Genomic DNA, 26,897 nt, shown 5'->3' on the forward strand with positions numbered 1-26,897 from the left:
CCGAGCCGTGAGCCAGACCCTCAGGAAATGGCCCAAGCTCCGTCCGAACCCTCCGGTCCAGCAGGCGCCTGGGACGGAACCAACGTGTCGGCTCCGTCTCCCTGCGGCGGTGAATGGCGGTCAGAAAGTCCAGACGAAGAAGAGAGTGATCTGACCATGACAAAGGTTCAATGACTATTTCCTTTAAGTCCAGATCTCTCAACCACTGACCAGAGACAAAAATCAGGTCCAGGGTGCCACCCCCAATGTGAGTAGGGCCATCAATTACTTGGGTCAGGTCCAAGGCCGTCATGGAAGCCATGAACTCCCGAGCTGCCGTCAATGACGAGCCGGACGATGGCAAGTTAAAGTTGTTGAGTCTGTTTGGGATGGATTTGACCCTGTGGCTCCCGAGGACGTGGACAGGTTGTTGGGGAGGCTCCGCGCCACTACATGTTTATTGGATCCGTGTCCTTCCTGGCTGGTGCTGGCCACTCAGGAGGTGACACGAGGCTGGCTCCAGAGGATTATAAATGCTTCTTTGTTGGAAGGGGTTTTCCCTGCCGCCTTGAAAGAGGCGGTGGTGAGACCCCTCCTTAAGAAGCCCTCTTTGGACCCGGCTATTTTGGGAAATTATCGGCCAGTCTCCAACCTTCGCTTCGTTGCGAAGGTTGTAGAGAGTGCTGTGGCGCGTCAGCTACCCCAATACCTGGAAGAATCCGTCTATCTAGACCCGTTCCAGTCCGGCTTCCGACCCCGTTACAGCACGGAGACAGCTTTGGTCGCATTGGTGGATGATCTCTGGAGGGCCAGGGACAGGGGTTATTCCTCTGCCCTGGTCCTATTAGACCTCTCAGCGGCTTTTGATACCATCGACCATGGTATCTTGCTGCGCCGGCTGGGGGGATTGGGAGTGGGAGGCACCGTTTATCGGTGGTTCTCCTCCTATCTCTCCGACCGGTCGCAGACGGTGTTGACAGGGGGGCAGAGGTCGACCGCGAGGGCCCTCACTTGTGGGGTGCCGCGGGGTCGATTCTCTCGCCTTCTGTTCAACATCTACATGAAGCCGTTGGGTGAGATCATTAGTGGCTTTGGGGTGAAGTACCATCAGTACGCTGATGACACTCAGCTGTACTTCTCCACCCCAGGTCACCCCAATGAAGTTGTTGAAGTGCTGTCCCGGTGTTTGGAAGCCGTACGGGTCTGGATGGGGAGAAACAGGCCCAAGCTCAATCCCCCCAAGACGGAGTGGCTGTGGATGCCGGCATCTCGATTCAGTCAGCTGCAGCTGCAGCTGACTGTTGGAGGCGAGTTATTGGCCCCAAAGGATAGGGTGCGCAACTTAGGGGTCCTCCTGGATGAGCGGCTGTCGGTTGAAGATCATCTGACGGCCGTCTCCAGGGGGGCCTTCCACCAGGTTCGCCTGGTTCGGCAGTTGCGCCTTCCTTGATCGGGATGCCTTGTGCACAGTCACTCACGCACTGCTACCTCTCGCTTGGATTATTGTAATGCTCTCTACATGGGGCTCCCTTGAGGTGCACTCGAAGGCTTCAGCTAGTCCAGAATGCAGCTGCGCGGGTGATAGAGGGAGTGTCGCGTACCTCCCATGTAACACCTCTCCTGCGCAGACTGCACTGGCTTCCTGTGGCTTTTCGGGTGCACTTTAAGATTTTGGTTATGACCTTTAAAGCGCTCCATGGCTTAGGGCCGGGGTACTTACGGGACCGCCTACTGTTACCATATGCCTCCCACCGACCCGTACGCTCTCACAGAGAGGGACTTCTCAGGGTGCCGTCCGCCAAGCAATGTCGGCTGGCGGCCCCAGGAAGGTCCTTCTGTGGGGCTCCACACTCTGGAACGAACTTCCCGGTTTACGCCAAATACCTGACCTTCGACCTTTCGCGAACTGAAGACACATCTTTTATTCGCGGGGCTGGGTTAATTTTTATGGATTTTATAGTTATTATTAATTTTAAACGGGGTTTTAGTTTTTTATAGATTTTTAAATTTTTAGGCAAATTATAATAAGTTTTTTAATTTTATATTTTATATATAGTGTCTTGTTTGTTTTTATTTGCCTGTACACCGCCCTGAGTCCTGCGGGAGAAGGGCGGTATAAAAATTTAATAAATGAAATGAAATGAAATGAGTTCAACATTTCATACTAAGCTAGAAAGTGTTTCATTTAGCTTTGTCTTTTACCCAACTTCCATGCTTTGGACTTAGCGTGTTATGTTAATCAGACTTCTATGGCCTGTTCACTAAATCACAGCAAGAAACTACGGCTTAGGTGATATGACATCCCTGAGAAATTAAATGAGTGGCTTTGCAGCTTCTTCAACATGGAATAATGCAGTAAGAAAATAAAGCGTACTGTCTGTTGTTCTGAACTATGAGTACTTGTGTTCACTAAACTATCGATGGGGTGGAAAACAGGCTGAGCATTCTCTAACCACTAAGAAATGGACAAGTTGTTCTTCCATGCAGTTTAAGAGGCTGTTGAAATGTTAGTTATTAGGAGATGCTCAAAGGCGGAATACATGACCTGGGCAATTCTTACAGTGTCTCTGAATACTAGATACGCTCTTGAAAGCAGACACTGCTTCTCAAGCTTCATGGAGTGATTTACCTCAGAGTCTGACGCTCTTGCTCAAGGAGTCGTGTCTGAGTCTCAATCATTTCCTTATGAACTTTGATATCAGCCATTCTCTCCTCCATTGCTGTTTTTAATTGCTGTTTCCGTTTCTCGAGGGAGAGCACTTTCTCTGCCTTGTTGTACAACAAATCTCTTACCCGTTTCAGTTCCAGCTTTAAGAGGTTGTCTTCAATCATCAGATCCTTCCATTGATAGAACAGAAAGAACACAGGCATCGTGAGGTCAGATGCAAGTCACAGCTTTGGGGTGATGACATCATAACACACGTGTTGTCAGTTGCACTACCCAACTCCCCTCAGATGCCCAGGCTTATAAAAATATAACTTTTGTTTTGAAACCATTGAAGAGGGTAAATGCCCACAAGTATGACGCAGAAATATACAAATTAATCTGACAGCACATGCCAAAAGACTCATATCAGATAGCAAAGTTGTTACATATTAAGCACTTTTTTCAAAACTCTTATACTTAACATTTGAAAAATAATAACTGCACCTGCTTTTCTGCTCTGGCTTTTTTTAATAACTTGTCCGATTTATCTGTGAAAAGGTTTATCTCATCCAGTCTAGTATTCAAACCAACCATTTCTTCTCCAGTTTTATCTATGGCCAATTTGCTAAAATGGATTTCACTCTGGAAAGAAACAAATACAAAATCTTCTTTTAGTTGAAATCAAGAGTGCGTTAAACAAAAGTCATCCATGTTAGGAGGCACGGTTTCCAATATCTCATTTTACTGTTTTTTGTGTTAGGTTATACTAGACAATCCGTGACCCACTGCGTCATCATTTTGGAGATAATTCTTTAACTAATGTTGGAATATTGGAATCTTCCTTCCTTTCTTCTTTCCTTCCCTCCCTCCCATCCTTCCTCCCCTTTCCTTCCTTTCTTCCTTTTTTCTTATTTCATTTCTTCTCTCCCTTCTCTCCTTTTCTCATTGTTCCCTTCCTTCCCCCAGCCCTATTCTTTCCTACCTTCTCTCTCCTCCTTCTTCTGTTCCTTCCTTGCTCCCTTCTCTCCCGCCGTCCTCCTCCTTTTCCTTTATTCCTTCTTTCCTCCCTCTCCTTTCTTGCTCCTTCCTCTCTGCCATTTCCTTCCCTTCCCTTCTGTTCCTTCCCCTCCCTTGTTGCTCCTCCCTCCTCTCCTCTGTTTCCTTTCCCCAAGTAGGGGGGAAGTAGGAAGTGGCTGCTGTTTGGGGTGGGAGGGTGAGTGAGGGAATGCATGTGACCTCAGAGGGATCTGTGGAAGATGCTCCATTTCTCCACTGACTTTCTCCCTATAAGCCTTCCACAAGCAAAGGAAGGTGGCAAGGAACATCAACAATCATATCGATTCCTTCTGGGTTCCCCGTCAGTTTCTGAGAAGCTGTCAGGGGATGATGAAAATCAGGATCATGTGACCAGTTGACTGCACGCCGCACAGCAACAGCAATGAACAGCAGCAGCACAGCAGCACAGAAATAAACTTATATACCGCTTCTCAGTGCTTTACAGCCCTCTCTAAGCAGTTTACAGAGTCAGCATATTGGCCCCAACAATCTGGGTCTTCATTTTACTGGCCTCGGAAGGATGGAAGGCTGAATCAACCTTGAGCCAGTAAGAACTGAACTGCCAGCAGTCAGCAGAAGTAGCTTGCAGTACTGCATTCTAACCATGCACCACTGCAGCTCTGGCAATGTTAAAAAACATCTCCAAATTTAATTCCTTTGAGAATAATGGGTTCCCAGCATTCTGTAAGTTAGCCCATAGGTTGGCAACGTTTTTCCTAATGTTGCAGTTTTTCACCCAGTTGAAACTTACAAACCATCAAACAGACGTACGAGAGTTTTATTAGCAATATGGATTTGTTTGCATTCCAAATAGTTTAGTGGCGTTTGCGGCATTTTCAGGGAAAACAGGATTAATGTAGATGATGAATAATTCTTTTAAGTATTACTGCAATGCCCCAAAGTATCTTCTCATGGGGAAAAAAAAAATCACATTACCTGAAGTTTCTTCTCCTGTGATTGTAAAGTATTGAATGCCTGTTTCTTTTCGTCCATTATCTTTATTAGTTCAGCAAGTTTGCCTTCTAAAATTTGCCTCTCGTCTGTGTTAAGTTCCCCCTTCAAACGTGACAGCCGTCTCTCCACTTGCTGTATGTAAAAATCCTATTCAAAGATTTCAAGCAAGAAAGAAATTAGCAGAAGGGCTAGAAAAATCCCTTCTAAAAATATAATGAAGCACTCCTCGATAGGGAGGCTTCTAGCTGAGTAGGTAGTCCTCAGGTTAGGATGGCAATCGAGACTGGAATTGCCGTTGCTAAGGGATGACCTTTGGGAGAAGGGCGGTATAAAAATTCAATAAATAATAATAATAATAATAATAATAATAATAATAATAATAATAATAATAATAATAATAATAATAATAATGACATCACATTATCATGTCGCTAAGCATGAAAATTCTGTCAGGCTCACTTGCCATCATTAAGCAAAGATTATGAAGGTCATTAAATGAGCACCTCATGTGCCTGCAACTTCCAACTTCCTGCAGACCGGTCAGTAGTTGCAGTCACACGAAGTCTCACTTTATGAGCTGCACAATCCTCACTTAATGATGGCAACTCAGACAGTTGGAATTGCCATTCTAAGCAACATGGTCACGTGACAGGCAGGGAACTTTGGAAATTGCCATTATGTGAGCACAAGGTCTGATAAAGCAGCAAAAAATCCTAGGACTGTCATAAATCCCGCTCATTTAGTGCTGTGGCATGTCTGAACAGTTGATAAATGAGTGGCCGTAATCCAAGGACCACCAGAGATTTCAAAGTGGGTGCACATGATTTATACATAAAATAAGAGCAAGATTTGGATACATTCCTTCAAAAATAATTTGAAGCAGTCAAGGTAAATTTTTGAAAGAACAGAAAAGATGAATGCATCCAATTCTTATTATTTGTTATGAGAATTATATGTGTAACTTCTCTGCAAGGGAAGTGATTACAAAAAGCTGGTTTGTGGATTGTACAACCCAATATAAAACATATTGATTTCAAATTAATTGGAATTCCATTTCAAGCAAATTGTTTCCTTTCCTAGTTATAAATGGTACCACTGATACCAATTAAACATTATTTCAGGTAAATAGTAGAATAAGAAGTTTATTATTTCACAGTTCAACATACAACCTTACTCTAAGTTTATTTTATAGGCATTAATTTATTCCACAGAGGATACATATAAATAAGGGACTGATTAAATAATCTCTCCTCCAGAATATCCTCTATTTGCCATAGACCAGGGATGTCCAAACTTGGCCCCTTGAAGAGTGGTGGACTTCAACTCCCAGAATTCTCCAACTAGCAACTTGCTTAAATTTATAGCTCATGCTGGCTGGGGAATTCTGGGAGTTGAAGTCCACCACTCTCCAAAGGGCCAAGTTTGGACACCCCTGCCATAGACAAAAGGTTTATAATTAGAGAATGAAAGGTCACTATCATGGCCTTATCTAAACTTTTTTTTTTAATCCTGCTTCCTAATCTTTCCTGTATCTCTTTTGGCACGATCTCCTTGGATTCTATCAGTTATAAACCAGTTGGATTAATTAGGAAAACAAAAACTGAAAGGCTTAATGGATTTTACAGCTCTGTTAGGGTTTTTTTTCCCCACTAATGCATATTGTTTGTGATTTACTGCCATCTTGCTATAAGATTAAATGAAATTCATATATCTGCAGATGTACACATAAATGTCGCAGCGAGTCTGCAACACGTATTTGTTGTCCAAGGTTCCCTGTTGATGTTGTCCTGGGTTCCCGCAGGAACAAGTCTCAGCCCTCGCCAAGACAATTTAGGGGGTCCTCGCAAGGACGAAAGAAGTCGAATAAAAGACACCACACCAGAAGTTTTTCAAGATGAGAGAGCACGAAGAGTGCCCGGGGTGATGTTGTGTCCCCTTTTATTAAGCAGTTTTTACAGGGAGGGGTAACTACAGCAAGCAAGCAAGCAGCATATAGAAAGTTACCAATCAGCGAGAGTCTGAATATACGTGTTAGCAAAATACCACCTGATTTACAAGAAATCATACATTTCACCGTAATAGAAACCTAACTCAGGGGAAGCGAAACTAGAAACCTAACTCAGGGAAAGTTCAGCGGAATAGAAACCCAACTCAGGGGAAGCGAAACTTAACTTGAGGATGCAATGCTATGGGTACCATAAATCATGTCTGTCATGTAGCACTGAAAAAGGTTAAGTCAAGTTCTCACGGCTGTGAGGCCTAAGAAAACCTGAACCAATGATATATCCATATATAAACCTTACCTGGTTATACATGAGTTCTTGCTGGTTAAGGGCTTGTATATCCAGCCGCCGTAATCGATTCCGAAGATTTTTTTTCTGGCCACAACGTCCTTCAATTAACGATGTGATGCCCTTTTCATTGTCCTTAAGTGTTTGCAACTCCTTTGTTTTCTTGAAATGTGCCTCTCTCAGTTGTAACGCCTGCGCCTCTTTCTCCTGATATTATTAGAATTACAATACATTAATGCATATAAATATTTTATACATTTTTTTTTCTAAATTTGGGGTTGTAAAGATTAAGTCAGACGTGAATCGAAAAAAAGTTTTGCTTAGGCTATTTCAGTATCTTGGACAAATTCTATGCTGAGTATAGAGCTGTTCCGTTCTATTATCCCTGATCCTCTTTCGTTGTTATTTTCCTTTCCCTTCTATCTATCTATCTATCTCAGATGAGCCATATCCCTTTAGCCTAACTCAGCAAAGCTGGCTGAGGAATTCTGGGAGTTGAAGTCCACAAGTTTTAAATTTGCCAACTTTGGACACCCCTCGCTTAACTCTTCCTACTTTCTGGCTGCTTCATTTTCTTGGAGGGCAACAATGCAGGCCAAACATCAAATCTACCTAATTTGCAAACCAAATTTGTCTTAAGAAAAGAAACACAGGCATCTCTTTATAATCTTCAAACTGCTTTTTTTTTTCATATTAATAGGTGTGGCAAATAACATCTGTAATTGATTCTGATGAAAAGCTATGTTCCAGCTAAAACACTGTAGAAACAAGAATGCTTCACCTTTGTTAAACTGGAATTATTATGTTGCATTATCTTGGGTTATCAATCACTCATATCCAGGGGTTTTACTACATTATTTGCATACACACACACATACACATTATATGTTAAATTGACTTGCACCCATATAAATGGTTTTAGGAATTTCATTTTTAAAAGTTAAGGATCTGTACAGGTAGTCCTTGACTTACGATCACAATTGATCTTGGTGAGACATTTGTTAAGTGAATTTTGCCCCATTTTATGACCTTTCTTGCCTCATTTGTTAAGTGAATCATTTCGGTTTTTCATTTAGTAACAGGGTTGTTAAGTGAATCTGGCTTCCCCATTGATTTTGCTTGTCCGAAGGTTGCAAAAGGGGATCACACAACCTCGTGACACTGCAACTGTCATAAATATGAACCAGTTGCCCAGCAACTGTCTGAATTTTGATCACGGGGATTAAGGGGATGCTGCAATGGTCATAAGCGTGGAAAACAGTCATATGTGACTTTTTAAATTGCATTGTAATTTCTAACAGTCACTAAACGAACTATTGTAAGTTAAGGATTACCTATAGATAGCTAATAAACATTAAATAAATTTTACATGTCTGCAAGTCAAGGATTAAAGCACATTCTACATTCTAAAGTACCGTTTCGAGTAATTCCTATGAAAATATTGTTACATGTCACGGGATAGTAATAACAGATAGTAGGTTTTACTATCTGTTATTACTATCACGTGACATCTGTGTAGACATCATCTGTCTACACAGCCTGCAATATCTGGAGCTTCGGGTTTCCCCACCTTCCCCACCTTCAGTTGGCCAAATCAACTGAAAACAATTATTTAAATAGTATTTTGCAGACTTAAAAAAAAAATAACAAAACAGTCTGCAGGAATTTTTGAAAGCGTATTTTTACCTTTAAATGTTTTTCTTTCTCTTTTAATAGTTCCTCCATTTTGCAGGCTTTTTCTTCTTCACTTAATGCTTGGTATGTCACAAATTTCAATTTATTTGCAAGAGTTTCATTCTGGTCCTTAATCATGTTTAGCCTAAGTGAAAAAGTGTATTACATATAAACGTTTAAGTCCTGCAGAGAAATTAAAATTATTCATATAATTGTTAAAAATCACGTATGACTGAACTGTCTTGCTTATTAGGTGCAAGACAAATAGTGGACATTTTAAAAATATTTTTTAATGACAAAGCGATATTAAAACGTACTATTCCATTTTATGATTAACTAAAAAAACGTTTATTAAAAGAAATCTGTTAGAAATCTGCTTGTGTTTGCAAGCCATATTAATACTGACTCTGGGAAGGGGAATTAGATATTATTATTAATTTCAATTTATTACCATTCCCAGGATATTCAAGACAGCTAATTAAAAAACCCAGTAATCTGAAAAGAGATAGCATCTAGTTAAAATCAGCAGTCAAAGTTACAGCAATCCAACTCAAAAGACTTCTCTGCTCTATGAGAGTGAGATTTTATGTTATGTGGTTGACCCATACTACACTGAACCTTGAAGCAGACATTTTTCCCTGCACAAAGGGCTGCTAATATTATAATTTTTATTAATAAATGTAATAAATCTGGCTCTCCTTCTTAATGGAAAAAAGAAGAGATGGAATATGAAAGGAAAACAGAAATTTGTCAGGAGATGTTGTCTAATGCTAGTAAAATTCTGTAAATGAGATAGGGTAAATGCCCAATCAAAACTAATCTAAAGCCTTCCTAACTAGCTATGTATCTATCTATAGTTCAAATACTGGTTAGATTTGTACACTACTTTTTACTAAAAAAAGGAGTCCCTGCAGATTTTACTCCGCTAATCATTGCCAATTATAAGTGGTGTGCTCATCTCTGTTTCAAAGCTATTGAGCCAGTGATGTCCGAAGACATTTCCACGGCATGAAGTCACGGAGTGCTATGATCTTCCCACCAAAGTGGTACTTATTTATCTATTCACATTTGCATGCTTTTGAATTAGGCTGGCAGGAGTTGGGGCGAGGACAGGAGCTCACCCCATTGTGTGGTGCTAAGGATTCAAACCTGGCCTGCGGGCTTTCTAGCTCAGGGTTCTCCAACCTTGGCCACTTTAAGACTTGTGGACTTAACTCCCAGCTTTGCTGGCTGAGGAATTCTGGAAGTTAAGTCCACAAGTCTTAAAGTGGCCAGGCTGGAGATCCCTGTTCTAGCTTACATCTTAACCGCTGAGCTACGGGCCGCCCAACATTTAACTAAGCCAATTAAAATGAAATGGTGCATGAATATAGTATAGCAGGCTAAATCTAGTCAGATTTAGCTTATTGTGCTATGCAAATTCATCTTAAATATTTTATGGTTAAAAATACTGTGTTAATGCCAAAATGTACTGTTAATAATCAAATTAAGTATGTTTTGTGATTGTAGCTATTAAGCTATGTCATAAATATAAGAAGTTTAAAGAACATAGCCAGATAGTTAGCTTTGTAAATTAGGAAGCAAAATAAATTGCTCATTTAGTAGATGCCAACCAGCCTTCCTAGTGCAGCATTTTCAAGATCTATCAGGATTTTTTAAAGTATTTAATTAATGCATACCTTAATGTTTTGTCCTGGATTTCTTTCTTAAGGTTAGCTACAGTAGTTCTCATTGATTCTAGTTCAGAAGCTGTCCCATCCACAGTAGCTTTCAGTGTATCCAGCTAAACAATTAAAGAAATGAAGTTATAAGGAACATTTGTGTTGTTCATAATTGTGTTGTTCATAAAGAACAATGCTGTTTGTTCTTTTGGGAAATATAGGTATTTTATTTTTTTAAATATTTTAACAATTTTGCAGTTTAAACCTGAAAAAATATTTTGGGAACATAAACATTTTCTTTAATTTTATCATGCATCCATGTTTTTAGCAGCATTGTCATCCAATGCTGACACTGTGTGTGAATTGCGAAATAGGCAAACAATCCTTACATTAATTTTATTCAAATTCTATTCTTATTCCTATTCCAAGTGATCCCCTTTCCACACGCTGTAATCAGAATTAGTACTAACAAAATTTTTACACATAGATTCTGACCTAAGAGATAATGAAGACCGTTATTCATATATCAATTTATGCTTAAATTACCTCATTTTGAAGTGCATCTCTATTATTTTCCTCTGTCTGGTATTCTAATCTCAGTTTGGCAGCTTGTCGATCAGCAATGGAAATTCTCTTCTCATACTCTACATTGTTCCCGCTCTCATTCGCCAAAAATTGGACTTTGTCTTTAAGCACACTTTCCTTTGCACGGATTGCCCTTCTTGCCTGTGCTAAAAGCTATCGACAGAATGTGAATGAATAAATAGGCAGTAAACCAAATAACCTCAAACATTCTAATGAAAGTTAGGAAAGCAGCCCTGTCTTTTGTCTGTGCGCTATAGGACAAATTGTGTCACAAAAGAAAGCAGTTATCAAAAATTATATACATTTGCATATACATGTAGGAAGGTTCATTAGGTCAGATGATATTCCATAATTCAGAAACAAAATCCAATGGGAAAAAATTACCAAGGCACAGCTATCTATTTCTTGATCCCGTTTCTGCATTTGTTCTATAGTGTTTTCCCACTGTCTGATAAGGTCTTGTCTTTCTTGGTGAACTCTGCGGAAGTCTTCCGCTGTTTTGTCCAATTCGATCTGAAAGAGAACGGTATCAGTTAGCAAAACAGTTTACTTATAAGCAACCCTTAAAATGTTACATTAACATTAATTTTCTAAATGCGTTGGTGAACAAACCTGAGCAGCTAAGGTTTCTGTAAGTTCATTGTCAAGAATCCGGCGTTTATTATTAGAATTAACGGTCAGTATTTCGATTTGTAGACTCAGTTTCTGAAAATAAAGAATAATCAAGCTTATTCTTTTAAATAGTAACTCCAAAAATAAAATACAACTAGGAACCGCTAAGCATTACCAACTGTTATATCGCCCAAAAGAAGACCATTATAAAATTCTATGGGTTCAAGAAATCTCAAAGAAACAGTGACATTGACTCTTTACAGAATAGTAAATAAGACACTTAAAACAAAAACAAAAAACCACCACAAAATATCACAGATAACTAGCCTAGAGGGGACCAAGTGAAAAGAAGAAAAGAGGGCTTCCATTATGCTGGCCTTCAAAGAAACTTCAGAGCCCTTCTAAATACCAGTAGGGTGAGGGTGGTTCAAATCTAAGGGGTAACCTTTAGAGCAGGAGTTCCCAACCGGGGGTGCGAGTCGATATTCCAGGGGGTGTGAAAACTTGGGTTTATAAGTTTCAAAATTATAGTGTATATGCATAATTATATGCATATAATTATTTACTTTTGTAAGGGGTACGAGAATATATCAAGCATTCTAGGGGTTGTGAGGTATAGAAAAGTTTCGGAACCCCTGCTCTAAACGGAAGTACTGCTACAGAGAAGGGGCGCTTATAGGGTCTTGTGTAGATGGCAATGTTTAATTGAAGGAACCTGGAACATGCCAACCATGCAAGATTGAATCAGGCAGCAGATACTATGGGACACAGGTGGTTCCTCAAGCAACCAGGCCCTATGCCAATGTGACTATTTTAGTTCCTTATTTGAAGCTTATTATATATTGTTTTAAATGGAGAGCTACTGAAGAGATGAGCTATTCCAATCAATCTACTCAATACTTAATAACAGCGCTTTGTATTATGTATGGTAAAAAATATTTCCAACAGTTATCGTGCTTCATTTCATATTGTCTGGATTATCTGTTGCAAGAGTAGGCAGTTTCTAATTTATACATAACATGTCTGCAAAAACTATGGCTTCTGAAGCTATTAACATATTAGCCTGTATTTCCCACCAATCTGCCAAGTAGATGACAATTAAGAAACTAACTGCAAATTCCCTGCTGATCTAGTCCCAGACCGCCAGCTCTATATTTGGAAGGTAAAACCTAAATTGTTGCTTGTTTCTGATAACTGCAGTAGGAAACCATGGATTTGGGGATAGGTTATTGATAAGGAGGGGGCAGACTTGTTATTTTGATATTGTTTTCTGCTGAAAATAGCGATCCTGACTAAATCAGTAGCCTTCTTCCACTTTAATACTGGGAGGGAAATTCTTCTTAAGTTCTTTGGTTCCCGTAACAGAAATAATATATAACCATGGGAGAACCCTTACAGCTTCCCTTTATCTCCCAGTTCATTTAATATTCATTGGGAAGAAAGGGAGTGCAAAAAGATGGGTGTGACAGGGTGATGATGTATGTGTATCTATATATATATATATATGTGTAGGCAGGTAAAATTTAAGTGAGATTTCTATTAATTCTAGGCAGGTCCCTAGTTGGCTCAGTGGTTAAGACACTGAGCTTGTCAATCAGAAAGGTTGGCGGTTCGAATCCCTAGTACAAGGTTTCCTGTGTGAACAGGGGGTTGGACTAGATGACCTTCAAGGTCCCTTCCAACTCTGTTATTGTTACTTCGAGGGCTGCTTAATTCACAAAGAAAGTCCTTTTAAATGAATTATTCCATGCTAGCTCATTACAAGCAAGGAACCTTAGGATGGATATTATGGGTCTAGCTGGGTAATTACATATTTTCCTTGACTTTAACTAAATAGTGATGGGCAGTTTTAAACTGACCCAGACACCACAATAGAGGAAAAGATACACAAACTATATTCCTAGGTGAGCTTATTTCCCTGTAACAAAAGCCCTATAACTCAGGTTATGACCAAAGACTGAGGTAGACTAGGATCTGAGTTTACCCACTTTTTCAACCAGCAACTTAACAAGTTAGGTCACACTGGCTATTCCGGCAATCCTTCCAATTATTTTTCTTGAATTGCAAAAAGAAGAAAAAAGAATCTGCTATTTTCTTCCTGGTTAGAAAAAACAGGTTTTCAAAATGGTTCAATGGTAAAAGTTTTACTATTCTAAATCTCAGGTGTTCTGTTCAAATTCAGAATTCTTAACATTATCATTAAAATAAAATAAAAAAGCAATATGTTTCTAGATATCCACACTTCTCCCATGTCCTAGCTAATTTGATATCATGCCTCAACCTGATGCTATTGTACAATAGAGATTTTCCCTCAAAATAAAATTAGAATGGCATATTTTATAACTTTATGCGAAATATAACATACATACTCTTAATTTTCCATCATCTTGCTGTGCATATTTCTGGATTGTAAGTGCATCATTGTCTTTATGAGCAGACTCTTCCAACCAAGCCTCTAAAGCTTGTTGATCCCAGTTCATTTGGCACTTCAATGCTTCCAATTTCTGACTCAGCTTGAAAACAGTATTCTAATATTGATGGTGAAAGGAAAAAAATGTATAAGGTGAAGAGAATATTCATATTGTTGTTAAATCAATAAACCTGTTACAGATTTATGTGTGGTATCTGGTTAAAAACTTCAGCTTACACAATGGCAGAATTAAATGTATCTATTGTCACCAAGTAATTCAAAAACTATATGACTTTACATGTCATATAATTTTGCTTTATTAAATATGAATGCATAGTGTGTGAATGATTTATTTTTCACTATTTAATTCTGAGGTTAAACAAAATGAAAGATATATATAACAAGATAAGTAAAGTACTTAAAATGCAACGCATTCTATCTGGAAACACTGTGGAACTCCAGAATGTTTTCTTCTTCTGAGTTCCCTGAACTTGCCATTCCAGTAGTGATCCAGACATTATTCCAAAATCACACACTACAATTGACATGATCTGGAATATTCCAAAGTTTTCTAGAATTTCTAGAACTCCCAACCTTATTTTATCTTTCTAAAATGAAGGATTAAAAACTGATGCAAAGAAGGATTTCTATGGATTGAGGTAATTAGATATAATTGAGGTCACTTTCCTGAGGAAAAATTTAGAATTAGGAAAGCAACAAGAAAAAAAAACTTAAATTCAGCTTCCCCAGACTGGAATCTTCTAGACATGTTAAGACTACAAACCTCATGTTCTCCACGCTAGGTGGGGATATGTAGTTCATTCAAGAGGCAACCCGTTGGTAAGAATTTGAATTTGAATTTGAATGTGTTTCCCTAAAGATTCTCTGATTCAATTATTTTTCTTTCCTATAAGCTACAACTCCATGATATAAAATATATTTTGCACCAGCTTCCAAATTCAATTCCTGGCATCTCCAATTAAAAAAGAACAGATAACATGTGGACAATTAAAATAAGACCAAGCGACAGCTAAACCAATTGTGAGTCAGTTTTCCATCTTCTATTGAATTAGAGGTGCACACTGGACTGACTGCTCCAAAAACCATTAATAAATGCACTGTTGTATTGTTTTCTTTGCAGCAACGCAGGTGAAAAATAGTAGCTGAAAAAAATAGTCTTTGACAAGGTATTTTTCAGATGCTTAATGAAATATTTGAAACGTACTTCCTGACTATTTTTCTTCTCTCTTAGTGAAACCAAATCATTTTCCAGCTTTTGAATCTCTGTCTTCAGGCGGCCCACTTCTCTCTCTGCAACAGCTTTAAAATGTTGTTCCGTTTCTATTTCATTCTGCCTGGCTCTGAAAAGACCCTTAAAAAACAAGGTTATTCATTACTTTGCCAGTTTAGCGAGCAATTATAATCTTAAACCACTTTTAAAGTTTCATTCTCTTGTTTAGGTATTAGAAATTTTAAAAAAGGATGTAAAATTTAAAACAAAATACCCAAGGAATGTTGTTGTATAATTGTAATAAGCCCCTTAATTGGTATTTATATAAACATATACATCTTCTATAAGAACAGATCAGCACTGACTCTCTCAGATCAGTTTTCAATTCTTGGAACACAAAAAATCGAGATGCAATTTTCAATCCATTGTTGTAGCTTTCTGTAGCCCAGAACAGAGGAAAAATAGGATTAATTATATTCATATAAGTTTACAGCCAAGAAGCAAGATTCAAGTGAACATTTTAATGATTTTAATGGATTTAAGAATTAGCAGGTATTTATGTGTTCTTTCCATCTGCATATAGAAATGAAATATTCTAATTTGCATAGTTTTAATATTTTAAATGTTTTACTGTTTATCTTATTACAATCTGTACGCTGCTCAGAGTCACCTTATAGGAAGTTGGGCAGCATATAAATTTAATAAATAAACAAACATATTGCCAAATAGCCACATTCATTTCCCATACAAATTCACCCAGATGTTATCTATCTAAAACTAACATAACAAATCTTAACTCCTTTTTGTTTTATTTTTTAAATATTTAAAATTTAAATTATACATATCCAAAAATATATACTCTGTTCATAAACTTTCCTGTTAAATAATATGAAGCAGAAATGAATCTATAGATTTTATAAATACAAATAAGGGAATATTTCCAGTATTTAAATATAAATGCAAAATAAAGACATAATAAGTGCCTTTATAAAGAGGAAAAAATATAACTCCTATTGATTTGGGATAGTGAAGTTCCATTTTAAAAGAGTTAAGTCACTATCACTATGTGACTAATTTCAAATATTTATGCATAAGATTACAACTTCATACATCAACTTAGCATATTTGCTTTGAATCATATTGCATGTACTAAAATTACCATATAGTAATTCTGCTTAGAACTGCTCATTATGTTGTGCAACGCAATAAACTTACTAAAATTAAATAGATCTATGTCTGGATATTACTTGGGTGAGAAATTGATTCAGACTTTTATGTATGTTGCCAAATTCCATGACAGAAAGTTGGATCAATGAATAATGCTTATGGCAAAAATCTTAGGCTTAGAATAGAATAAATGCATATAAAATTATGTTTTACAGTATAGGTGATCAAAGTCTATAACCACTTACTTGGGTCAAATCAAACTCCTGTTTGACATTTTTCAAGTGTGAGGACATTGCTGTAATACGGTCTTCATAGTCGGACAACTGATTTTGCAAATTTGCCTTTTCTTTTTGCAACTTTTGCAACTGTAAAACAAAGATCAATATATTTAATGTTACTAACCTGTAGATATATCTACAACCTGTAGATATACATCCAGATAGTCAAGAATGTACCCTCAGGAAAGGCACTTGGGATGATATCACTGCAATCACACTAGAAACAGTTAGATTGTTAGCTTTCTTAGTTATCGAATTATAACATCTATCTCATTCCAATTCTATGGCTCCATATTATGGTGATTTTATTATGGTTTCATCTTCATTTAATATATTGTATTATCATTATATACCGTGTTTCCCCCAAAATAAGACCCTGTCTTATATTTTTTTGAACTCTGAAGTAAGCGCTTGGCCTTATTGCCATGCTCTCAAATGCCTTATTGGGCTTATTATCAGGAGATGTCTTATTTTGGGGGAAACAGGGTATATTATATTATATTATATTATTAATTACATTATATTGTATTACATATATATAATTACATATATAATTATATATGTGTGCTGGTCATCACCTTTAAAGCGCTCCATGGCTTAGGACCGGGCTATTTACGAGACCGCCTTCTGCCACCGATAGCCTCCCAACAACCTGTGCGCTCCCACAGGGTGGGCTTTCTCAGGGTGCCGTCGACCAAACAATGTCGGTTGGCAGCCCCCAGGGGGAGAGCCTTCTCTGTGGCGGCACCGGCCCTTTGGAATGAGCTGCCTCCGGGGTTGCGCCAACTCCCCAACCTCCGGACCTTCAAAGGTGAACGGGACTGGCCTAAGCGTAATTTTAAATCGAAATTTTTAAATGTCGGTCTGTGACCGTTTTAGTTTGATTCGGCCTATTAAATATTTGGTTTTAATTCTGTTTTAAATTTGCTGTTTGTATTCTGTGTTTTTAAATATGGCTGTAAACCGCCCTGAGTTCTTCGGGAGAAGGGCAGTATAGAAATTAAATTATAAATAAATAAATAAATAAATATTATTATATTATACATACACACATATATACAAACATACATATATGTGTGTGTGTGTAAGTGTATTTATTTAAACCAAATTTGTGTATCAGTGATCTCTGTAGGTGCCATACGCTAAATAAATAAAAATACACCCAGACAGGTATACATCATGGGGACATACACGGACATATATGCATAGAATTAAACAACATGGACCATGTTCTGAATCGGTGCCCTGAGTCTTAATTGTTTTGATGTCAAACCAGGAGAAAGGTGGGTTTGCCACCTGAGTCTGGATTAGTGAACTGGAAATTGAAGGAGCCTTCCATCACCAGGCCTCTCAAGATAGGGTAGAATCAGAGCTGGGCAACATTTAATACAGTATTATTATTATTATTATTATTATTATTATTATTATTATTATTATTATTATTATTATTATTATTATTATTATTATAATAATATAACCAACAACGTGAAATCACAGCTACTGGCTCTTTAAGCTGACCTTAACCTTCCTATGCACAAAGTTCTTCCCCAAGAACCTCGAGTATCATCATGGACCTGGGTAGTACATGTGTGCACATCCGAACAGCAGTGTCCCTCTTGTAATTCACTGATGAAAAGTTTCCCAATGTGCAGATGATGATGATGATTTATTACCAATGCATGTGCCACCCAACTCCGACTCTTCTGCCCCGTAATAATGATGATGATGATGATGATGATGATTAGAGCTGGTTGGAAGGAGAGCGCTCCAGAGGAGCTAACAAGAATGGGAAAGCAAAGCAGGGGCAATAATAAGGATATCTCAATGGATATCCTGAGTTACAAGGAAGAAATGCTGCAAAATGGGGCAAGTTAACAGCCACACACAACTTCCCTGGAGATACACAAGAGACAGAGAAACTCCCTCGTTTCTCGGGCAGAAACATAAATGAGGAAGACGGACAATGCCTCATCGCCTTAGTCATCGTGAGAGGAGCAAGGATTGTTGTTGTTGTTATTGTTGTTTTCCTTCTTTGGTCTGCAGCCTCCATTGCCGGACCCTGCAACGAAATAAAGCGTGACTTGAGTGCCCCCCCCCACCTCTCCACCGTCCCTTGCCTCTTCCTCCAGCGACTTGTTTTCTTCGTTAGCCACGGGAATGGCGAACCCATCGTTCCAGTCGAGTTCGGCCAGCACCAAAGCCGCCGAACCGATGGCGGGGCCGCTGCCGCCGCCATCCCCTCCGCGGCCTTCATCGCTCATGGCGCCCCAGTCTCAATTTGGCCGTCGCGGCTGCCGGGCCGCCGTTGGTTGCCTTAGCAACAGCCGGAATGCGTTGCTCGGCAACCGCCGCGCGCGGCTCTTCGAGTTCCGGTGTCCCCCGACCCCACCCCACCCCGGCTGGCTCGCGCGCTTCCCTTCCTCCCTCCCTCCTCCCTTCCCAGCCTCTTCACTGGTTGCAGCCGCTGTCACTCACCGCTGGGGTTTTCGAGGTTGATGGGAATTGTAGTGCTCGGGCTCAAGAGGCGGCCGCCCCTGGTCGGTTTTATCTGAGCTGGGGACGATAGAGCTGTAGGTTAAGGTGAATCCAGATAGGAGACTACCGGGGAATAACAAAAAAAACAAAAAAATCCAAAAGAAGACAATTAGCAACCAGTTCTATGGGGCTTCAAAAGTAATTTGGAAAAGAATCTTGCTGTTTTTAATATCTGAACAATTTGGCACTGGATTTTGCAAACAGCCTCTGAATCTTAGATTTTCGCAAGCCAGCCGCAGAGCTGCTCAATGAATTCAGATTTTACAAAAACTTTTCCAAAGGGATTTATCAGTTAATATCTTTGAGAAAAGACCTTTTGAGTAAATCATACAACCACGTGCATTCTTTTTAACATTCTAAGTTTTAACTAAGTTTTCTTTGCCTCTTTTTAAATACAATTAGGTAAGATTGCAACTCACTAACACAATAACAGAACAAACTAGTGGTGAAGTTCAATTTTTTTTACTACTGGTTCTGTGGGCGTGGTTTGGTGGGCCTGGTGTGGCTTGTTGGGTGTGGCATGGGAAGGATACTGCAAAATCTCCATTTCCACCCCACTCCAGGGAAAGGATACTGCAAAATCCCCCTTCCCACCCCACTCCAGGGGGCATGATATTGCAAAATCTCCATTCTGGGACCAGCCAGAGGCGGTATTTGCCGGTTCTCCGAACTACTCAAAATTTCCACTACCGGTTCTCCAGAACCTGTCAGAACCTGCTGGATTTCATCCCTGGAACAAACCAATATACAAACGTAAAACAACTTCCTCAAAATGCAGAAGAAGAGCTGGGTTAATCTGTGGTTGCAAAAAAAAAAAACCAAAAATAAATCAAGAGCACCATAATAACCTAGAGCATTTTTACTTTATGTTGACGATGTGATGAAAAATCTCCCAGAATGGCTTACATGCGAGGAACAAAAACAAATTCTTCCACCACAAGTTTACATCTAAATAATAATCTGAAAAGGATAGAAGGAAGGAAGAGAAAAAAGGAACTGCAGGCATTAAAAGTTATTCTGACTGGGATAGTGGGAATTGTAGTCCAAGAAATCTGGAGGTCATTGCATATTCCTCCTCCTCCTCCTCCTCCTCCACCACCACCACTCCCAATTTTGATTTTTGGTTCCTCCCACTAGCCAAGTTTTCCGGGCCTTCCAGAATGCCATCAGGTTGGGATCCGTTTGGATCTGAGAAGGGTCCTCATTCCAGAGGCAGATACACTACAGTAAAAGCATAGTTCATGGTTACCAATAGATGAATAACACTTTTTCATCAATGGGATATGGATTGTACCCACTCTGTCAGATCAACTGGGCAGATGCCATGTCTTTGATACTTTGTGGTATTTTATATCATATTATTTCCAAATTGGGCTCTTAAACGTTTAGCAGCTGGATGAGATGCAGCAATTCAGTGCATAAAAGGAAAGCTTCTAGCTTGTTGCTTGGTTTATTTATTTATATCTCACCTTTATTGTTAAGTTCGGGAAGTAACGAGACTGGAGACCAGGGTAGTGACAACAGCTCTTTAATATAGGGTGAACCCAGCAACCTGGCTGGGGAAAAACCTCTCCTTATATACTGTTTAACCGGCGGCTTCAACCAATCAGCAACGTGCTTGTTTCCCGCCAAAATATTTAAAGATACATAACACTCCTCCCCTCCCAGAAAACACTTTACCTATATTTACATATTATTTACATGTTATTTTTCGACGTAGTCACGCAAATAACCTGGGCGTCTCCTGATCCTTTCGGACCTGCGCGGTTCAGTCCTTGGGAGTGGGTTGAGCTGGTCGGAGGGGCTGTTTGCTCCTCCCAGCTCTTTCTCTAGGCCATCCGGCCCTGGATTACTTGCAGACTCTTTTTCTAGGCCATCCGGCCTTGGATTACTTGCAGAGTCGTCCCTGCTGTTTCCAACGGGAACCTGATGGCGTCGCTGGACCTCCGGAGACTCAGCTAAGTCTTGCGCCTCTCCCGGGTTAAGGTCAGCTGTGGGTTCAAATAATGTGTGGTCATGATCTGTCTCATTTAGCTCGGGTTGTTCGGCTATTCGTTTTCTTATCTGATCTATGTGGCGCCTCCATACTCGGTTGTCTTTTAACTCAACTAAGTATGATTTTGGACCGGTTGCTTTTATGATTTGCCCTGCCAACCAACTTGGGCCGTCCCCATAGTTGCGTGCCCACACTCGATCGCCTATGTCCATTTCTCTAGTTTTTCCAAGTTCCCCCTGGTAACTCTCTGGTGTGTACTGGGGGTTTAAACGGTCTAGTGGGCACCGGAGCTTCCATCCCATCAATAATTCGGCTGGGCTTCTGCCTGTTGCGGTGCTGGGGGTTCTATGCTGGACCGCTAGGAAGAAATCTATCTTTGTTTGCCAATCACCTGGCTTGAGTCTTGACAATGCCTCTTTTGCGCTCCGGACGGAACGCTCTGCAAGGCCATTCGACGCAGGGTGGAAAGGCGCAGAGAGGGCATGCCGGATGCCCGCATCTGCCAGGTATTCCTCAAACTGTGTTGCCGTGAATTGTGGGCCGTTATCAGATACTAGCGTGTCGGGTAGCCCGTGGGTTGCAAACAGGTGTCGTAGGGCTGCGATTACAGCCTCGGCTGTCATGGATCTCATTAGAATGATTTCCAGCCATTTAGAGAAGGCGTCGACTACCACTAGGAAGGTTTGGCCGTGGAAGGGGCCAGCAAAATCGATGTGGATTCTCGACCAGGGCCCTTGGGGTTTTTCCCATTCCCTGACTGGGGCCGTTGGGGGTAGTGGTCTGGATTCCTGACAGGCTAGGCATTTCCTACCCTCTCAGCAATTTCTGAGTCCATTAGGCCACCACACATAGCTCCTTGCTAAACCCTTCATTCTCACGATCCCTGGGTGGCCCTCGTGGAGGAGGTCCAATACCTTTCCCTCAATTTCTCCGGGATCACCACTCTATCCCCCAGAGCAGACACCTCCTTGAGCCGATAGTTCCCCACGCTTCTTTACAAATTCCTTAAAACGCTCGCCCGGTGCAGCGGGCCACCCTCTTTGTACCCAACCGAGTACAGTCCTCAAAATAATGTCCCGGTATGATGCCCGAGCCACCTCCTTAGATGTTACTGGGCCAGAGTCCAAAGAGTCAATTAGCAGGATGGGCGTCCCCGGAGTGGGGTCTTCGATCGCCCCTGGTAGTGGGCATCTGCTTAAGGCGTCCGCATGCCCCAATTCTTTTCCGGGTCGGTGCTGCAGCTTGTAGGAATAAGCGGCTAAAAAGATAGTCCATCTGGTCAATCGGGTGATAGTGCCACAGGCGTTGGGCGGTCGCCGGCCAGTAGTCCTAACAGAGGTCTATGGTCCGTGACAATTTCAAAGTCCCTACCAAAGACGTATTCGTGGAACTTTTTTACCCCGGACACTATCGCTAGGGCTTCCTTATCTAACTGGCTGTAGTTCCTCTCTGTCGAGGACATCGTTCTGGAGTAGAAGGCTATTGGGGCTTCTGTCCCGTTTGGCAGTCTGTGGCTGAGCACAGCCCCCACCCCGTAAGGGGAAGCGATCATACCAGGACCAATGGCAGTCTGCTGTGGTACTGAATTAGCAAGCTATCACTCGAGAGCAGGTTTTTTACTGCTTCGAAAGCCCTAGCTTCCGGCTTTCCCCAAGACCAAACAGCATTCTTTCCCAGCAACTTATGTAGCGGCTCGGCAACGGTTGCCTTATTTTTTAAAAAGACCGCGTAAAATTCACTAAACCCAGGAAAGCCTGTAGCTCTGTTTTGTTTTTGGGCGCTGGAGCCTTTCTTATTGCCTTGACCTTGCTCTCAGTGGGGTGAATTCCTCTTGTCAATTCTGTAGCCCAAGAATTCTACGGATTCTATCCCGATTTGGCATTTGTTCACTTTAACCTTTAGTCCGCTGACCGGAAAATGCCCAGAACTTTTCTCAACGCTCCCCAATTCCTCTAAATTTTCTGCCGATACCAATACATCATCAAAATAGAGAACTACCCGGGAGCCCTTGCAGAAGTCGCTCCATTAAGTTTTGAAATAGACCTGGTGCCACACTCACCCCAAACTGTAACCGGGTGCATTTAAAAGCACCCTGTGCGTTACGATCGTTTGGGCTTCGCTGTGGCTGCGTCTACGGGCAGTTGTTGATAGGCTTGTGCCAAATCTAATTTAGCAAAGACTTGCCCTTGCCCCAAAGAGTGCAGCAAGTGTTGCACCACGGAACTGGGTAAGCGCTTTTCTGTAAGGCTTTGTTTAACGTTGCCTTGTAATCAGCGCAGATTCTAATTGACCCATCTGGTTTTACTGGGTGACGATTGGCGTCTCCCATTTGGCATGGTCGACTGGCACCAGTATCCCTGCCTTATTAACTTGTCTATCTCCTATCAATCTTGGGCTTAAGGGCAAAAGGACCCTCCTTGCCTTTAACCTAATAGGGGCTACCTGGGGTCTAAGTTGAAGGAAATAGGGGTCCCCTTGTACTTGCCCAGGCAGTCCTTGAAAACATCTTGAACTCACTCATGAGGGCATCTTTAAGGTTAACGTCACTTCTGTAGATGCCAGTCACTCCCATGCCCAATGCCCGAACCAGTCCAGTCCCAACAAACTTGGCAGGGTCCCTTCGACGATCGTGATGGGCAGGGTCTTCTTGTGTGGTCCGTACTCGACTCGGACAGAGGTGGTCCCTCGAACAGGGATGCGATTCCTTGGTAGTCGTGGACTCGTAGCCGTTGTGTTTGCAGGTGGCGTTTGCGACTGATGGCAATCTTTCACGAGAGTGTCCCAGGACATGATTGTGATCGCTGACCCGGTGTCCACTTCTAGTCGGCACGGCACTCCTTCTATTTTGGGTTTGGTGAAGATTTTCTTCTCCACCGGGTTGTGTGACCTATGATCACAGTCGTTTGATTCGAGTTCGCGCCTTTTTTGTTTGAGCCAATCACGGGTCGCCTTGCCGATCCCGCGCTCTGATTGGCTGATTTGAATTTTCGGCGGGAAGGTTGGGGAGCTCGACAGACTTGAGCCAGGTGCCCCTTCTTCTCGCACCGCCGACATGTAGCGTCCTTGAACTTGCATTGTTGGCGCTGGTGTTGACCTCCGCAACTTCCGCATTCGTCCCGGTCTTCTTTGCCACGTTTCTCGGTTCGACAAACCCCTTCCTCATCCTCGCCGTCTGATTCGGTCTGGATCTCTTCTTGGTGCACCGGGGTTGATTTTGTGCTCGCCTTCGGTGTGAGTGGCTTTTGCAGAGTCTCCGCCGCTTGGGTGGACATTTCATGCGCTCTGGCTTCGTCCAGGGCGTTTGCCAGCGTTAGATTGCTTTTTGATAGCAGCCGCCTCCGCAAACGCATGTCTCTGACCCCACGGATGAGTTGCTCTAGCAGCGCCTCGTCCAGGTCTCGGTACCCACAGTCTTTGGAGGCTTTCCGCAGGGCGGCCATGTAGTCGCTGATGGATTCGCCCTCTAGCTGTCGGCGCTCTCCAAATTCAAAACGCCGCACGTATTTGGACGGCGTTGGCGCGAAATGGTTTTTTAGCAGGGTTTGCAGAGTTTGCCACGATACCGATTGTACCGGTGTTGGCTCTGCCAGGGCTTCCGCGATGTCGATGACCTCGGGACCGCAGTGGCTCAAGAAATATGCCCTTTTGCGGTTGTCTGGAACTCCTTGCAGTTCGTTTGCTTCTAGGAAGCTTTCGAAACGGGTCATGTACGTTCCCCATTTCTCTCTGGCTGGGTCAAACGGCGCGGGCGGAGTGTAACTAGCCATCTCCGCGTTTCTGCCCTGGGTTTGCTGGGTTCGGTTCTTCCGTGCTTCAGCTCGGTTCTGGTGCTCCTTAGCCTCGAGATCCCACCTTCGTCGCCAGTGTTAAGTTCGGGAAGTAACGAGACTGGAGACCAGGGTAGTGACAACAGCTCTTTAATATAGGGTGAACCCAGCAACCTGGCTGGGGAAAAACCTCTCCTTATATACTGTTTAACCGGCGGCTTCAACCAATCAGCAACGTGCTTGTTTCCCGCCAAAATATTTAAAGATACATAACATTTATTATTTACGAATAACAGAAGCTGGTGAACATATCCGACACACCTTCCTCTTCCTATTTTCTCCAGAACGACAAGCATTTAGGTGAGTTGGCCTGAGAGAGAATGACTGGTCCAAAGTTACCCAACTGACTTTCAAGGCTAAGATAGAACTTAAACCCATGGTCTCCTTGGTTCTAACAGAATAAGATAGGTTGGAAAGGGCCTTGGAGGTCTTCTAGTCCCATCTCCTGCTCAGGCACGAAACCCTATATCATTTCAGACAAATGATTGTCCGATCTCTTCTTAAAAACTTCCAGTGTTGGATGGCACACAGCTTCTTGAGACAAGTTGTTCCACTTATTAATTGTTCTGTCAGGAAATTTCTTCTTAGTTCTAGGTTGCTTCTCTCCCTGACTAGTTTCCATCCATTGCTTCTTGTTCTGCCTTCTGGTGCTTTGGAAAATAGGCTAAACCCCTCTTTTTTTTTGCAGTCCCTTAGATATTGGAAGACCACTATCATGTCACCCCTAGTCCTTCTTTTCATTAAACTAGGCATACCCAATTCCTGCAACCATTCTTCATATGTTTTAGCCACCAGTCCCCTAATTACCTTTGTTGCTCTTCTCTGCGCATTTTCCAGAATCTCTGGTATGGTGCCTTAACCACTAGACCAAATTAGTTCATTGGGTGACAAGGACGGCACTCAGAGAATGCAAATGATAAAGAGCAGAAATTAACAAATGAAATGAAAGGCAGTAAAAAAATATATGAGTTTGTGTGAAGTTATTTTAAAACAAATGCTGGTAGAAAAGTAATCAGGAACATGCAGTCTGTTGCAGGAAATGACTGGTGGATAAAAGAAGAGAAAATGACACTACATATAAGAATGTGCTTCTACTCACTGTGTTACAATTTAAGGAGAGTTGGATATGTCACAAGAAACATAAAAATAAGTTAAATGGAATGGGAAATGTGTGTTTAAGAAACGTGTGGTAAAACAAGAAGAGATATGTCAAGAATAAATACAGATAGTCCTGGACTTACAACCACAATTGAGCTGAAAATTTATGTTGCTAAGTGAGACTTTTGCCCTATTTTATGACCTTTCATGCCACAGTTGTTAAATGAATCACTGCAGTTGTTAAATTAGTAACACGCTTGTTAAGTGAATCTGGCTTCCCCATTGACTTTTCTTGTCTGAAGATTGCAAAAAGTGATCACATGATATCGCAACTGTCATAAATATGAATCAGTTGCCAAGCATCACAAGACCAAAAGGAGGCCACAACGGTTGTAAGTATGAAAAGCAATCATAAGTCACATTTTTCAGTGCCATTGTAACTTTGAATGGTCACTAAATGAATTATTGTAAGTCATGGACTAACTTGGTTCTGCAACCCAACAAGACAGACACAGACTTCAGAGGATCATTAGAACTGCAGAAAAAACAGTGGCTACCAACCTGCCTTCCATTGAGGACCTGTATACTGCACGAGTCAAAAAGAGGGCTGTGAAAATATCTACAGACTCCTCGCGTCCTGGACATAAACTGCTTCAACTCCAAACCCTCAAAACGACGCTATAGAGCACTGCACACAAAGACAACTAGACACAAGAACAGTTTTTCCCCGAATGCCATCACTCTGCTAAACAAATAATTCCCTCAACACTGTCAAACTATTTATTAAATCTGGACTACTATTAATCTTCTCATTGTTCCCATCACCCATCTCCTTCCACTTATGACTGTATGACTGTAACTTTGTTGATTTTATCCTTACGATTTATATTGATATT

At 41.3% G+C, this 26,897-nt stretch overlaps 1 protein-coding gene across 1 annotated transcript in view; it reads right to left on the reverse strand.

The window, feature by feature from the left end:
- CCDC39 (coiled-coil domain containing 39) overlaps positions 1-18,904 on the reverse strand; it is a 36,682-nt gene extending 17,778 nt beyond the window's left edge. Inside the window, exons 1-13 of the mRNA XM_058187504.1 lie at positions 18,663-18,904; positions 16,513-16,632; positions 15,095-15,241; positions 13,829-13,987; positions 11,460-11,552; positions 11,232-11,360; positions 10,809-11,000; positions 10,281-10,384; positions 8,614-8,746; positions 6,940-7,134; positions 4,619-4,783; positions 3,131-3,268; positions 2,609-2,817 (exon numbers count right to left, since the gene is read on the reverse strand). Coding sequence (XP_058043487.1) covers positions 2,609-2,817; positions 3,131-3,268; positions 4,619-4,783; positions 6,940-7,134; positions 8,614-8,746; positions 10,281-10,384; positions 10,809-11,000; positions 11,232-11,360; positions 11,460-11,552; positions 13,829-13,987; positions 15,095-15,241; positions 16,513-16,632; positions 18,663-18,806 — 1,928 coding nt within the window. The 5' untranslated portion in view covers positions 18,807-18,904. The remainder of the gene's footprint in view (positions 1-2,608; positions 2,818-3,130; positions 3,269-4,618; positions 4,784-6,939; positions 7,135-8,613; positions 8,747-10,280; positions 10,385-10,808; positions 11,001-11,231; positions 11,361-11,459; positions 11,553-13,828; positions 13,988-15,094; positions 15,242-16,512; positions 16,633-18,662) is intronic.
- Positions 18,905-26,897: the final 7,993 nt, after the last annotated feature.

The sequence above is a fragment of the Ahaetulla prasina genome, chromosome 6 (assembly GCF_028640845.1).
Source record: "Ahaetulla prasina isolate Xishuangbanna chromosome 6, ASM2864084v1, whole genome shotgun sequence".
Taxonomy (NCBI): Eukaryota; Metazoa; Chordata; class Lepidosauria; order Squamata; family Colubridae; genus Ahaetulla; species Ahaetulla prasina.